This window comes from Peromyscus eremicus, chromosome 2 (genome assembly GCF_949786415.1).
Source record: "Peromyscus eremicus chromosome 2, PerEre_H2_v1, whole genome shotgun sequence".
Classification (NCBI taxonomy): Eukaryota; Metazoa; Chordata; class Mammalia; order Rodentia; family Cricetidae; genus Peromyscus; species Peromyscus eremicus.
This window is the reverse complement of record NC_081417.1, coordinates 12,123,562-12,138,126: the sequence shown is the minus strand read 5'-3', so window position 1 is coordinate 12,138,126 and position 14,565 is coordinate 12,123,562. Positions and strand designations below refer to the sequence as shown.

Here is a 14,565-nt window from a genome sequence, read left to right as displayed (position 1 = left end):
TCAGTCTACAGGGCTTTCAGTCTGCGCCTGGCACTTTCTATTTTGACTCACTAAAATTCTGACCTCTGAGGAAAGTCAGCTCTGGGGAGGAGGAAATATCAGGAGAGAAGACGGTGTTGGGAGATTGCTCATGAAGCTGAAGCGTATGAAAAGCAGTCAGAAGAAGGACGTCATGAAAGTCACAAGGCTGCTACAGGCAAATGAAGGAAAAGGTGACACAGAGCTTTACCAATGGGTCATGAAGAAGCACCCGAACCCAGCAAGCCGGGAACGGTGCTTCCCACAGAGGGCCAGCTGCTCCACGGAGGCTTAACTGGAGGCCTGTTCTCTGCAGGTGTGTGCACACGGAAACATCCCTAAATGCCGCTTATACTTGAAGCTGGCTTTATGCACAGCGACTTTAATTTCCCATCTTGCTCAGACAACTTTAAAGTTGTCAAAGCATGAGCAACATCATAGGCAGCAGTCACGGATGCATGTGCCTGTCACTAAAAAGGCTCTTTCTGTCTATTTTCTAATTACAACTCCAATACATATGGCTTGAGCTGTATGGCCAACTTTTCCCACTGATTTACTAGATGGTTGCCAATGATTCTACCCATATTGGGTAAATGCAGAGTGTCAAGAAAGGACTAACTCAAGCTTCCAGGAAAAGGATTTGCAAAAGGCTTTTAAAACTGCTCTTCAGTTGCCACAGAAAGTCATTTTTTAAAAGTACCACTGATTCTTCTAGAGCTTGTATTTATTTCTAGAAATCTCGGGGGGGGGGGGGGGGGACACATAGGAGCATTATTACCCACTGTCAAGCCCTTAACTTCTGTTCTCCTTTATGGTGAAAAAATTAAGGACCAAATTAAGGAAAGGAGCATAAATACATCAACATTACACTGATCCCAGAACACAATGGTTCAGATCCTAAAAACTCCACCAGAACTTTCCACCTGGGAGAATAACCCAGGAACTGGAAATCGCAGGGACTGTGCAGCAGAAACCATTCAGCAGCCTGGACTTGCCTCTGACCTGAGGGACAATCCATTCAAATGAACGACACTCTCCTGGTGCACAGTGCACACTAGTCTATCCTGACTAACCCGCCCTCATTCTCCTCACATTTAGCGTTGCCGTCTCCTGTGCCATAACCACTCTGCAAACCTCCCAGGAACAGAGTGTGTGTCCTGTGCCTCAGTGCTACACGTCAGTCCATGAGCTACGCAAGGCCTGTCCATTCTGTCATTTTTGTACTCACAGCTTTCTAAGCCTTAAACTGTTCCCCACCGCCTCTATCCATCCTCATCCTCCCCTCAGCGCAGACTGATCCTCCAAATCTCCACAAGGACAGTTACTTTCCCCGAGACACCTTTAGGATGGGTCTCTATCCTTTTCATGAAGTATCTTCACTTGGACTCTTAAGGCATAGAGGGTGCCTCCATTGCTTGAGAAATGTTCCCTGAACAAAGCAAAGTCAAACCACGACAATAATGTCTGACACTGAAATCAGTGAAGCTAATTGTAAACTTGGCAACAGGTAATCCTGAACACTTTCGGCATGACAGTGTATTGTTTGGGTGTTTCACTGTGCGTTTACAAGATGTTACTGCTAATATTCCTGTGCTTCCAGGTAGGTAGAAAAATCCCACTCTTTAGATAATGAAATCAAGGCCCTGAGGCTAAGGAAGTTGCTCAAGGCAGGGGTATGAAAATTTGTGGCACTACCACCAAAAGCTCAGGCTCCAAGTCTATACTTTCCTTCATACCATTATTTCTAAATACTATGGCAGGGGCCGCTGGAGAGTTTGGGATAGCAGCACTTACTTTTACAGGACACTGGGTTTATGCTTTCTCTCCATGCAAACAGGCAGTGGACTGGTCCAGGACTGTGATTCGCACAGATGGCACAGGGATGGGGGGACGGAACGCGGGGACTTGCACATATCAAGTATCTGTTCTAGCTTTGAACTTGAGTCTGATTTCTAAGACAGTACATACCAATACAAATAACCCACATTCTGTGGAGTTTACATGCCCCAATAATTTTAATAGATGTTCAGGAAACTGAAAGGGCTTCAAAACCATTTGTGTAAGCTACTGAAAAAGAGATGCAAGCTATAGTTTTCCTTTCTCTATAAATCTTACCAAATACCAAGTCTAGAGTTTCCAATAACGAATGTCAATGAACAATAATGTAGTTTTGTAAATTTTCAATCAATAAACCTTTTGATTCCACACTTTTATAACTAAGAATAAATAAAGGAATCTCTAGATATATGTAAGCATGCAATTCATAAAGGACCTAATCAGAACCTATAAAATAAGAAATACAACTTGCTTTTTAAAAGTGGAAAAATTTGCCAGGCGGTGGTGGCTCACACCTTTAATCCCAACACTTGGGAGGCAGAGGCAGGCAAATCTCTGTGTGTTTGAGACCAGAATGGTCTACAGAGCGAGTTCAAGTTCCAGGACACCCAGAGCTGTTACACAGAGAAACTGTTTCAAAAAATTGAAAAAAAAAAAGTGCAAAAACTCAATTCAAGTCTGTTCGAATGTGGTTGGCAAATTACATGCTTATTTCAAACTAATGGAATAGCTTCCCAGATGCCCAGCACAATCTGGAACTCCATCATATATGAAATTCAGTGTGGATTTAATGATTCTAAAGCAAAGCACAATTAGAAAGATATACTTGCTAGGGCCCAGGATGAGTCACCCAGGAAGAGAAAATTCTAGATCACATGGGAGCATTCTGAATTAAGCACACAATCAACCTCCTCACATCCAGCAACATGGGGGTGCCTGGCTGCACAAATCAAACATACTATTTTATGACTTAGGTGAAACCTAATTGTATTTTATCTGTTTAAGATAAAATTAATTATATATTTTATCCACACATACAATCACAATTATAAAAAGAAACTACAACCTGGAGAAGCATGGACACAGCCAAGGGAGTTTGTAACCCCCACCTAATCCGAGCATTAGGGACTAGTACCATTTTTCTTGTGTTATGAAGGCATCGGGTTCAGGGAGGTTAAATCACTTGTCCGATACCACCAAGCTGCATAGGGGAGAGCAGAGATTCAAATACCCTTCTAACTTCATTTTCAGAACTACTGATTGCCCCAGAATCTGAAGAGGATCCAAAGTTAAACACAGATGTGAAGTAAATACCAAGAAAAATACGAACAAAACTCAACCCGCAAAGAAACACAGCTCAAACGTCTACAACCTTGCGAAAGTGCTGAGTTTGTCTTTTGAGATGCCTGCTTAGAGCGCAATGCCCTTGGGGTCCCCAGACCATATCACCTAGCACTGGCCTCCAGCTCAGAAGCCAGAGTATCTGTCCTCTGAATACCTCTGAAAGCCAGAAAAGAGCAACTTCATCTGGGGACCACTACCGTGTCCTCAGCGAACCCCTCAAACTGTGCTCACCTTTCAACTGCTGGGGTGAAAAGTCAGAAACCAGCACTGTAGAGATACCTTCTTTACTAAGAAAGCTTCCGCTTCCGGGTACTAAAACTACTTCCCCAAAGCTAAGTCGAATGCATTTCTGCCTTGGAGGTACCCAGTTTGACTCACTTCAGGACAGCACCATCGAGTGTTTGACCCCGAGGAGACAGGAAGGGAAAAACCTCGGTGCTGGCCCTGAAGCTGGTTCTCCATCAGGACCTTCGGCTCTGAAGGCAGCTGCTCAGTTAATTGCCTTCCTATCTGGAATCTGAGGGCAGATTCCAGAATCCCTTTCCAGAGGGCTGCATTCTGTCCCACAGGAAGTCTGCTCTGCCCCGCGCTGGGTGAGTGTGCTGTGCTACCTCGGCAGTGCTCCTGAGACACTGGATGTACCAGACTGGAGCAACTGACTGTACCTTCGCTCTGGCAGCCCGGTGAAAGGTTTCCAAACGCCGACACTAGGTTTCTCCTCCGATGCAATAAGGTGGAATTAAAAGTCCAGGTTTGATGAGCAAAGAACCCCCGGTGACTCTCGGAGGTATAAAAAGCAGGAGAGGAAACACATGTGTCTTAAATACTCTATGGGCGTGGTCTTGAGCATCTCCAGGGGAGGAGCCAATCCTTGGCGGGATTTTTGAGGGGTGGGTCTGAAATGGGAGGAGTGGGCCCCGCAGGGAAGATTCCCAACACCAGGGCTGGCTGAAGGCTCAGCACTTTACTGGCCTTAGTACCGAATTCACCACGAGGGCAGGCCCTTTACTTCAAACAGCTTCAACCTGTTCTGCTCCCAACTGTCTTTGCAAGCCTGGACAGGTGGTTCCCACTTCCGGTCGCTCCCCCATCTGTCCTACGGTGGTATGATCACCACTACTAACTCCTCATTTAAGTTCAATTTCTTAAAACGGAATGCAAGATCCCAATAGCTCTCCCTGGCCAGAACCTTCCCACTGACCCATTTCTCCATGCAGAAAGCTCAACTCCAGGTGTATGTTTGGGCAATCACCTTAAAACCACACCAAGTGTCTTCAGGGATCACTTCCCTAAGGTAAGTTTGACTGGAATTTCAAGTACTCATCCTTTACTGGGATTTCCTCTTCCGGGACATCTGTCACATAAACACCCGTGATCTTTCACTCTGTTTTGTTTTTCACCCACAGGTCACGTTTTCCGATGATTAGGTCCATCAGGAAGAAGCAGTATGCCCTACAGCTCTGAAGTCACCCACAGTGCCCCCACCCCGTGAAGACCTGCAGACCTGGGGGATGAATATGCACTCAGAAAAATCTGTTCAAGAACACCACTTTTCACTGGTCAAGATCACGAAGACCAAAATACATACGGGGGGGAAAATGTCTTTGTAAATATAAATTGGGAAAGCTAACAACATCTTAACTTACAAAAACACTGTGGCCCTTCGATGCTGGTACACAAATCTCAAACCAAATCCTATCAATTACCAATCACTGTCATTTCCTATAACTTAAATCCACACTCTCAACCGTTGGTAAATGAAGTACTATAGAAACACCTATTTCACAGCTTCCCACATAAGGGATGCTAACGCACAAACTTTTGCTGGAAATCAAGTTTCAGTGCATTTTTCAAGCAGAGAAAGAGGGAGGGAGAGGAGGAAACAGACGGCAACAAAAGAAATCTTTCTCTGATGAGTGGGCCGAGTCTCAGTCCACTACATTAGCCACAGATTTAGCACCTAGAACAATTCCCAGGGCATGGGGATTAAGGAATTCTTGAATGAATGAGCCAGTAAGTGAGTAAAGTAAATAAAGGCAATAATGGGGGTGGAGGCAACCTACAAGCTAAAAACTCAAGGTGTTCATGAGGAAAGAGTTTCCATGACACGTATTAGACAAGTTTCTCAGGCGGCGGTGCGGGCCGGCTCTGCGTCTCCTTACCTGATGCACAGGCACTTTCTGCGGGGTACTCTGGGGTGACGGGTGGAGTTGTGCCCAAGGCTGGTGATGAGGGTGAGGAGGGGAAGACTGGTGCAGGCCTGGGTGGGGCTGTAGTGGAGGACAGGTTGGCAACTGCTGGAAAGGCGGCTGACCAGGATGTTGCTGGCCGGGCATCAGTCGCTCCTGGATCGCCTGTGGGTCTGCAAGGCCCACACCAGGACAACCGTTTGGTCTCATGTGCCCGGTCAACTCCCTCGGTGCCGAGGACATGCCCATGAATGGACGAGGCTGCTGCATGTTTCTGGAGCCTATGTTCCTCTGTCCGAGTCCCATGGCACCAGGGGGCTGGTGAGATGGCTGAGGGTGGGGCATATTTGGATAACTGCCAACGTCCATTGGCATCCCAGCACTTCCGGGCCTGACTTGTGGCGGAGGCGTGCCTGCTGGATTACTCATTGCTTTCATGGGTGACATGGGAGGTGGAGAGGCGTAAGTTCCCTGAGGCTGTGAAGGATGCATAGTTTGTGTGTTCATTTGGTTAAGTGAGCCGCTGGGGTGGATGGGCTGCTGGTGCATTAGTCCTTGACCACTGTTTGATGGGAACCCTACAGCATTGGGGTATCTTGGTACGGACTGATTCATTGGAGTACTGTTTGTAAGGCCTAAATTTTGATTCATCCCTGTACTGTTAACTAATCCCTGATTTAGGTTACTGTAAGGGTATCGAGAATACTGCCCTGAGTTGTTTACAGTAGGGGAGGGGGCCGTCTGGCTCCGAGAACTAAAGTTAAGGGTTTGTGGCCTGACAGTCCCTTGCTGAGGAGGATTCGGGGAGAATCTGGGACTGTGGGCAACGGATTCTCCGTGGAGAGCAGTAGGGGGGTGGTGGTGAAACTGCTGTACTGAGTGGCGCAGGGAAGGTGCCATGCTGGGGCTCTGCTGGGGCATGTGCGACAAGTGGCCCGGTCCTGAGGTGGCAATGAAAGGATTTCCCTGATTGAGGCCCTCTTGACCTTGGGAAAACTGGCTCATCCTCTGCTGTGGCTGGCCATGCTGCTGCATGGAAAAATCCCCACGTGCCATATAGCTGCCCATCTGCTGCATGTGCTGAGGGTGGCCCTGTGCCGGTGGCCCCGAGGGAGCTGGCTGCGGTTGCTGTTGCTGGTAGGGGGCTCGTATCTGGTCTGGTACCTGAACAGCCCGAGGGCCCCACATGGAGCCACTGTCCACAAAAGATTGCCCATGCCTTTCATTCTGCATGCCAGGGTAGACTCCCATCTGACTGCCGCCACTGCCTCCGTGCGGCACCTGGGGAACAGGAGGGGTGTGATACTGTGAGTGTGGAGATGCCAAGCCGTTCCCAGGGGCACTGCCCATCATCCTGTTAGGCTGATCCATCAGGTGCATCTTTTGTTCGTACTGATTATAGTGATCAAAATGGGTCAACTTGGCTTGATTTTGATTCGTGGAAGGATGATGAAGGGGCGGCTGTAAGGAGGCGAAACCTTGGTCTATGGGCATCTGCTGACCCATGGGATTCACTGGGTTTTCAGGGTAGCCACATTCCCCAAGGCCTTCAAGGCCTTCACTGAATATATTCCCATCCTCGCCAAAAAGACTCATCATTCCTGGATCCGCCATCTTCTTCCAACACACGGCTCCCCCAAACACAGCTTGGGAGCTTGTCTGTGCTTCTTCACTGAGGTGCTTGTCCTCAAAGCCTATAATCCTTAACTAATCTTCTTCATGTCATTCTAAATTTCTTTAATTCTCCTGGACCCTGCAGTGTCAGGCGAAGTCTGGATATAGGTCCTAGAAGAGAGCGGGGGTAGGAGGAAAGAAAAAGAAAACAAAGAATTAGGAACAAATGATAAAAACTGCCAGTATTTTACACATTTGAATTTAGTTTCCATCAACAATACTAAGCTAGGCCCCTTGCTGAGCTGTATTTTACAAATCTAGTTCACTTTAAGGGAAACTCATTAGCTTCTACCAGACGCATTATGATCGGTTACGTAGAAAGCCAGCAAAACACTAACCTTAACCTTAAATTAATCCATTCACTACACTTCCTCACATTCCGTTCTTGGATGGAACAGAACAAAAGAACACAACATGAAGCAGCAGCAGCTGCCACAGCAGGCAAGCAGATGTATGAATATAGCCAAGCAACCCATCTGCTGAACCAAAGCCCTGGAAATGCTCTGGTTACCACCAGCCGCCCTTAACCTCACTCCCCTGAGCAGCGCAATCAGATGAGCGCGCGGCACCGAGGCCTGCGAAAAGCCCAACTTAGGGAAATTGACTGGAGGATTACACAAATACCAAAATCAGTCATTCTGTACAAATTAGATATTTACAGCCCACATACGACGGTCTAACAGCAACAGAGGCATCTAACAAGAAAGCGCCCATAATGAGGTTGAAAAGCAAGCTTGAGAGCAGCACAATAAATTCATAATTTCATTATGCTTAATAGCAGGAATAGACAAGATTCAGAGAGAGACTACAAGAAAAGCTTTCATTCTCCATGAGGACCAATTTGACTCATGGCTCTGGGCCCACCACGTTCCAGATTTGCGGGGCGGATGGTAGCAGGGTCCAGACACCAGCTTCATTATGCTCCACCATTGGCTCTGGTGAGGGCTAAGGACCCGAAAACTCAGGGAAACGAGCTGGTAACCGATGACTATTCTTGTTGGAAGAGACAGAGACCTCTTCAGAAACTAGCCAAAACTGGATGTTACTTTAACAGAAGAAAGTTAAAAATACCCACCAGACCTTTTCAAACCCTCGCAGGACAAAGCAGGACACAGCAGGAGGGAGTGGACTCACTGCCGCATCCCTCTGCCTCCTGTGCTAACAGTACAGCTACCGGGCCCTCTGCCTTCTCTATAAACGCTTTCTGATAGATTTGGGGTCAGATTAAAATAACCAATTTCAATTGAAGAATGCTTCAACAACCAAAACAGAAAAGTGTTTTTGTTCACTGCTTATTGAATCAACATAAAGAATGAATTCATATAAGAAAAATGCCTGAAATCTTAGACATCTTTGGAATTTAACTCATTGATTTCCTCATAAGAGCACATTAAGCATTGTGTGATACTGACCCACTTGGGGCACGGAAGCAAACGGGAAAGACTTTCTAGCGATGCTCTAAACAAACTCGGTCATGAATTCTACTACTATACACTTCCACGAGAATATCGAAAAAGCCAACTCCGCTGAGGAGTCCCCCCGTGAGACAGATAAAATCTGCTTCTACCTGCCCTATTCTAACATATTCACAACACAGAGGAAGCTGTTTATGGAAGTGTAAACAACATTCCTGCTCACTGTCAGCACCACAGACATGACACCTGAGAGGGTCTCCAGGTCTGCAGCTTTCAGGTGACAGCTGTCAGCTAACGTCAAAGGTCTCCTCACTCTGCCACTAACTGCCACAAATTTTCTGATCTACTTTCTCCAAATACAGAGGTCAGACAAGGGAGACTCGGGTACACATGAAAGCCATTTTGCTGAAAATGTGCTGCTTTTCCACAGAACGACTAAAAATCCAGAGCAAGGAGTAGAAATCTCCAGTGCCAAATGCAACAAATATTGACAAATTGAATTTGTACCTAACCTAAAAAGCTTAAAAAGTCAGTCTTCATTTACTCAAGGCTCACCCTTAACTTCCTAGGAAATAAATAGTGCAGTGGACTTGCAAATAGCTTAAGCCTGCCATGCAGGCCACTCAGCACGTCCTCTTAAGGAAAGTAGTGTCACTTATATGTTCTGGGAGACCCTGTTTCGTATCCCAACAGCTTCATCAGCTGGGGCCCACCAAGTGTGTGTGTGGGGGGGGGGGGGGGAATGTCACAGCCTGGGTAGATCCTGGCCCCCTCTGCCCGGGGTGAAGGGAGCACAGAGGCCCCTGGTACCTCTCCTGCAGGACCACGGAGCCCAGGGCATCGCAGAGCCAGCTTGGAGCAGCGGCAGTGGGGTCGGCACTTGCTTTTTATCAGCTAAGGGCCGAGCATAAGGGGAAAGGAAGTTGTGCAGGCGTGAGAAGAGACAACACAGAGCCTCGCTGAGAGTAATTATACCAGACACTTGGCTTTGTTCCTCTCCTTCCGGTTCCCTACTCATTCCCATTAAGAATCCACTCCCGGAGGCATCCAAAATGCCAGCATTATGTGGTATCAAGTGAGCATGTCACCCACTGCAGCTGTGACCACACTCAGGTGTGCCCCAGGCAGAGAGGTTCAAAACCTGTGGCTCTGCAGTCGATCAGCAGTAACTGCTAGCATTCAGGCCATCAACAACTGTTCTGACCCCTGGGACCAACTGGCAACTGTGCCGGGAACCCATCTGGTAACTGCGGTCCATACTTCCGACCAAGACCATCTGAATGCCCAGGTTGCAGCTGCAGTATATAATTTTCTGGTTTTATAAATGTTTAAAATAAAACTCCATTTTGAAGGCTTCATCCTTCTCTATATTCAATGTCTACATTGCCTATGGCTACACATCACTGTCAAGTGGGCCACGTCTAAGAAGCAGAGTCAGAAAAAAATGTTCACTTTCTAGGAACCATGCATTATAACTAGGCAGAGAGAGTGAAAAAATTAATAATTTCCATTTAACCCTTATGAAACCTGGTATGAACCGAAAGAGAGTTCACAAGATGCATGTGTTTGGAGGTGAGAAGGGGCACAAAACTGCCACCTACGAGAACTATCAGCATGGGCAGAAGTACACCACGATGCCAGTTACAGGCTGGCAAGCACTTTTGGGCCTTCTGCCCCCAGCTCCTCCTCCCAGATGAAACACCCTTTTATAGGTTAACGGGACAGAGTGTCTTATAACGAACATTTGAATGACAGACAGAGTGACGAATGGATAAGACGGCTGCAGGTGAATACGGGCAAAAGACTAAAGCCAATACTGGGTCTCCTTTATCCAGAGATGAGTCTAGGAAGAATGCATCTTCCAACAGAAGCAAATTCAATTCCTTTTGAGAAATTTTCCAGCAGTCTAACTTTTAAGAACAAGCACACAAGAGAACCAAGCAGGGACTGCTGGTAACTTCCCCGGGAATAAACAGGCACACCTAAACAAGTAAAGAGCACAGAGAACCAACAATGAGCTGAGAAGTGGCTGGGACTGCTTGCCCAGCACAGACAAAACCATGGGCTTACTGTCACAACATCTCTGAATTTTTTTAAATTAAAAAAAAAAAATCAGCAGTGTGAGCAATGAGTATACAAGAAGTCAATGAGAAGTTATAAATATTTAAGAATGTAAAAGAATTTCATTGTAGGTTAGTTTTTATTATCTAGTGTCACATTGATTAGTTAATGCAGTAACTTTCCAACCTCACAAAGTTAACTAATTCCTAATTACCCACAATTCTGAAAGTGACATCATCTGTGCACTTAGGCTTTTGGTTTGGGTTTGGGTTGTTTTGTTTTTTGAGACAGGGTTTCTCTGTATAACAGCACCAGCTGTCCTGGAATTCACTTGGTAGCCCAGGCTGGCCTTGAACTCACAGAGATCCACCTGCCTCTGCCTCCCGAGTGCTGGGATTAAAAGCGTGCGCCACCACAGCCCTTCTGCACACTTGAGTTTTAATGCAGTACCACAGTGCTGCAGACTTTTCGTCACAGGCATAGACCAGAAACCTAGCAAGGAAACAGGCAAATTCAAAACACCTTTCAGACCCAACTATGTCCTCTAGTTCAACCACATGGGTGGCAGAGCTCTTCCAGGAGTGTCCAGCACACCTGGGCTAGTGTGAAGTCTGTGAGTATCTGCTGAGATACAGAGGACTTCCTGGTGTTGCTGGCTTTGCTTAGGCTCCTTCAACCTCTCTACCTCCAAAGGACCTGAGAAGACGGGCAGAGACTCTGGATGGAGGGAAGCACAGATCAGAGTCTCCAAAGGCGTGTCCTGGGACACAGCACATCAGCACCGTCCACAACCCAGACAGAGGCCGCTCGGTCACCAGGGGGACAGCACTGTCAGAGAAGAACGAAATCCACATGATGATAGGTGGACACATAGAAGATAGGACCCCACATAAAGGGCTCTCTGCTGAGCTTGAATTCAAACTGAAAGCCCTCAACAGAGCCTACGGGCAGCCATCTTCCTACCCCAACACAGCCTCCAACAGCCAGCTTGGAAAGAGGAAAGTCCAGTGGGGCCAATTCTTGCTGTTGAGAAGGGCATCTATCCAACTGACAAGCATCCAGATGAAGGGCTCAGGAAGTGCCTCCAAACAGCATCAGAACATCGGTTCATCACCAGTCAGCTTCAGATCTGCCTTCTGGACCAAGCGGTGCCCTTCCGGAACTCTCTGGCCAAGACCACATTTTCTTCCTCATTTATTTGCCTGGGCACTGCTGACATGCTGTGATTGTACTGCCTAAGCCAGCCGCTACTAGCCACATGTTGCCATTTAAAATCAACAAAATTAAGTGAATTTTAAAATGCAGTCCATATTCTTACAAACTGCATTCGAGTGTTGAAGAGCCATTCATCAGACAGGGCACACATAGAACACCTCCATCAGTGCGGAAAGCCCAGACAGCAAGGCTGCTCATTTCGTCCCGAAGGCCCTTCCAGAAAGAGACCATATTGACTAGTACCCTTCCTTGACCACAAAGGTTTACATTATTTCAAAGGCCAATAGCATCCCTTGTGATACAATATGTGGTATTTTTTCCATATGTCCATTTTAACCACACTTCAACCTATAAAATCTCTCCTTCCTCTATTTCCTAAAACAGATTTCCATTTTTGATCATTTTAGCCATGATAGTCATAATTCTTAACTATACAGAAAAGTATTTAAAAAGCTGAGAGTTCCTTCTGAAGGCCTGCATTAGTCCAAACAAAGTACTAAAAATAAAACTGGGAGCTGGGCATGGTAGCACACACCTCTAATCCCAGCACTCAGGAGGCAGAAGCAGACAGACCACTGTGAGTTCAAAGCCAGCCTGGTCTACATATCAAATTCCAAGGCAGTGCTACAGAGTGAGACCCTGTCTCAAAAACACCACCAAATGAATGAATGAATGAGTGAAAGAATGAATGAACGAATACCATGGAACTGGTTATGGAACTCACTTGGCAAGTATATAACCCTGGATTTGATCCCCAGAACCACAGAGTAAGTTTAAACCATTATAAGTATTGCACTGATGGTTTCACCAGATAGGAAGCAATCTTGATGATGTAAGATGGCAGACGTTCTCTCACACCGTGCACGTACAATGCTAAGCCAAACAGTGTGGCCCCATCCTCAGGCAGCTTGCTGCTCTAGCAAATCCCCTCAAGTATTCTGAACTAGCTCAATTTGCTCACCCTGTCTCAGGTCCATGTGGACCTGAACCACCACTTCCTCTTCATCCTCCTCCTCCTCCTGCTACACGTGAGGCCTTTGTGGATCAGTGAAGGACATAAAATTGGAAGGTGACCTGGTCCTCCCGACCAAGAATGGCCAATCCTCTGTAGTACTATTGAGTCATTTCTTGCTTCTTGTGAAATCTTTAAAGGCCTTCCCTTGGCTTTCAGGATCCTGTGTAGATGTTTGAGTGTGGCTGGATGCATGCTGTCATCAGATGCCCAAATGCACCCCCATTCTGAGCTCCCCAAAGTCCTTCCTTATGCTCTAACACTCCCTCTGAAGGATTAACAGATACCCCTCTGAACCTGTTCTTCTCTGGCCTCCTCATCCCCTCAAGTGCGGCCTGGCTTCTTTTCCATCTAGGGCTTCCATCCATCTGAAGATGCTTCAGGACTCCCTCCTGGAGGTGGTTTGGAGATCCTCCCTGGTAGGGTCACCTAGCTGAGGGTTACAAAGCACCATGCACTCTGCTTTGTGTTTCTTCGTGTGACTCTTCCTGGAGACAGTCTTGCCATGAGTTGGCTTCTGAGGACAGCACTGGACCTCTGCCTGCTATGCAGAATACAGCCTCAGAGCACCCCGCCCCCAGCCCTATCCCCACCCCCGCTATGGAATCTGCATATGAATGTTGGGACACTCTGCTCTCAGGCTGTGAGTTGTCCTCCATCACAGTATGGAGGACCACTTAAAGTGAGAACCAACAATCCCAAGTGACACTTGTTTCAGGGAACCAAGCGAGTGATACAATGATAAGGCATTTAAAGGGGAAAAGGTCGTGCTGCATTTGCGACTGACCAACAATACTGACTTCATCCAAAAACGTTCCACCAGTTCTTAGTGGTAAACCTGAATGTTTAACAGTCTGTAGGCAGTGGACACCTAAGAGTGTTTTACATTTAAAGATATGTTCATCTGCTTACCAATCATTTTGGTAAGAAAATTCAGTTAACAATAGTCCAGCGCTATGTTACATAATGTACTATTTCACAGGTTTCTTGCAGAAACCTTTCAGTTATTTCTACACAACCTTGAGATGCCTTTCAGATGAAAAGTCCCCCCACCCCATTAGCTGAGAACTAGTGTTTGCTTTAAAGACAACAAGGCAGTCAGCACTGAGTAACAACTTAGGACACTGAGGACACCCAGTATTTTTTTCTAAATGACCAAAACGATCATATTGCCCCATCCCCAAGTTGTGCCACTCTGGTCCAAAAAAATCAGAAAGTACCTCCTTCAGAGAAAGTCCTTCACACTGCAACTCAGCCTCAACTGTCAGCCCTGAAGCCGGCTCTTTGAAGACAGACCATGAGCAGGCATGCAGCACCCTGACCTTAGCCCAGAGGCAGCTCGTCTCCTACCATAACAGCAAAACAAATTCAGCATGGTCTTCATGTTATATGCAACTTAGCATGGTTCCCCAAAAGACCGCCACATAGACTAATAATGCCACAGCATTCAACCTTAGGCAGCACGAGAGAACTGAGAACATACATGTCTGTACACACCATCGTACTGCAACCTTGCACATAAGTAAAATGTGTATCTACTCTCCTAACTCTTTAATGTTATCCTAAGTAACTTTAATACAGAAGATAGAAGAGCAAATGTAGAGGCAGATCCAAAAATATATAAACATATTAACTAACATATTTAAATCAGGCAGTGGTGGTGTACTCCTTTAATCCCAGCCCTTGGGAGGCAGAGGCAGGTGGATCTCTGGGAGTTCTAGGCCAGCCTGGTCTACAGAGCAAGTTCTAGGACAGTCAAGGCTACACAGAGAAATCCTGTCTTGAAAAATAAAAAAAAATT

General features: G+C 46.5%; 1 protein-coding gene across 1 annotated transcript in view; it reads right to left on the bottom strand.

Annotated features, from left to right (window-relative positions):
- Chd7 (chromodomain helicase DNA binding protein 7) overlaps nt 1-7,128 on the bottom strand; it is a 126,363-nt gene extending 119,235 nt beyond the window's left edge. Inside the window, exon 1 of the mRNA XM_059253833.1 lies at nt 5,361-7,128. Coding sequence (XP_059109816.1) covers nt 5,361-7,001 — 1,641 coding nt within the window. The 5' untranslated portion in view covers nt 7,002-7,128. The remainder of the gene's footprint in view (nt 1-5,360) is intronic.
- Between the last annotated feature and the right edge of the window lie 7,437 nt (nt 7,129-14,565).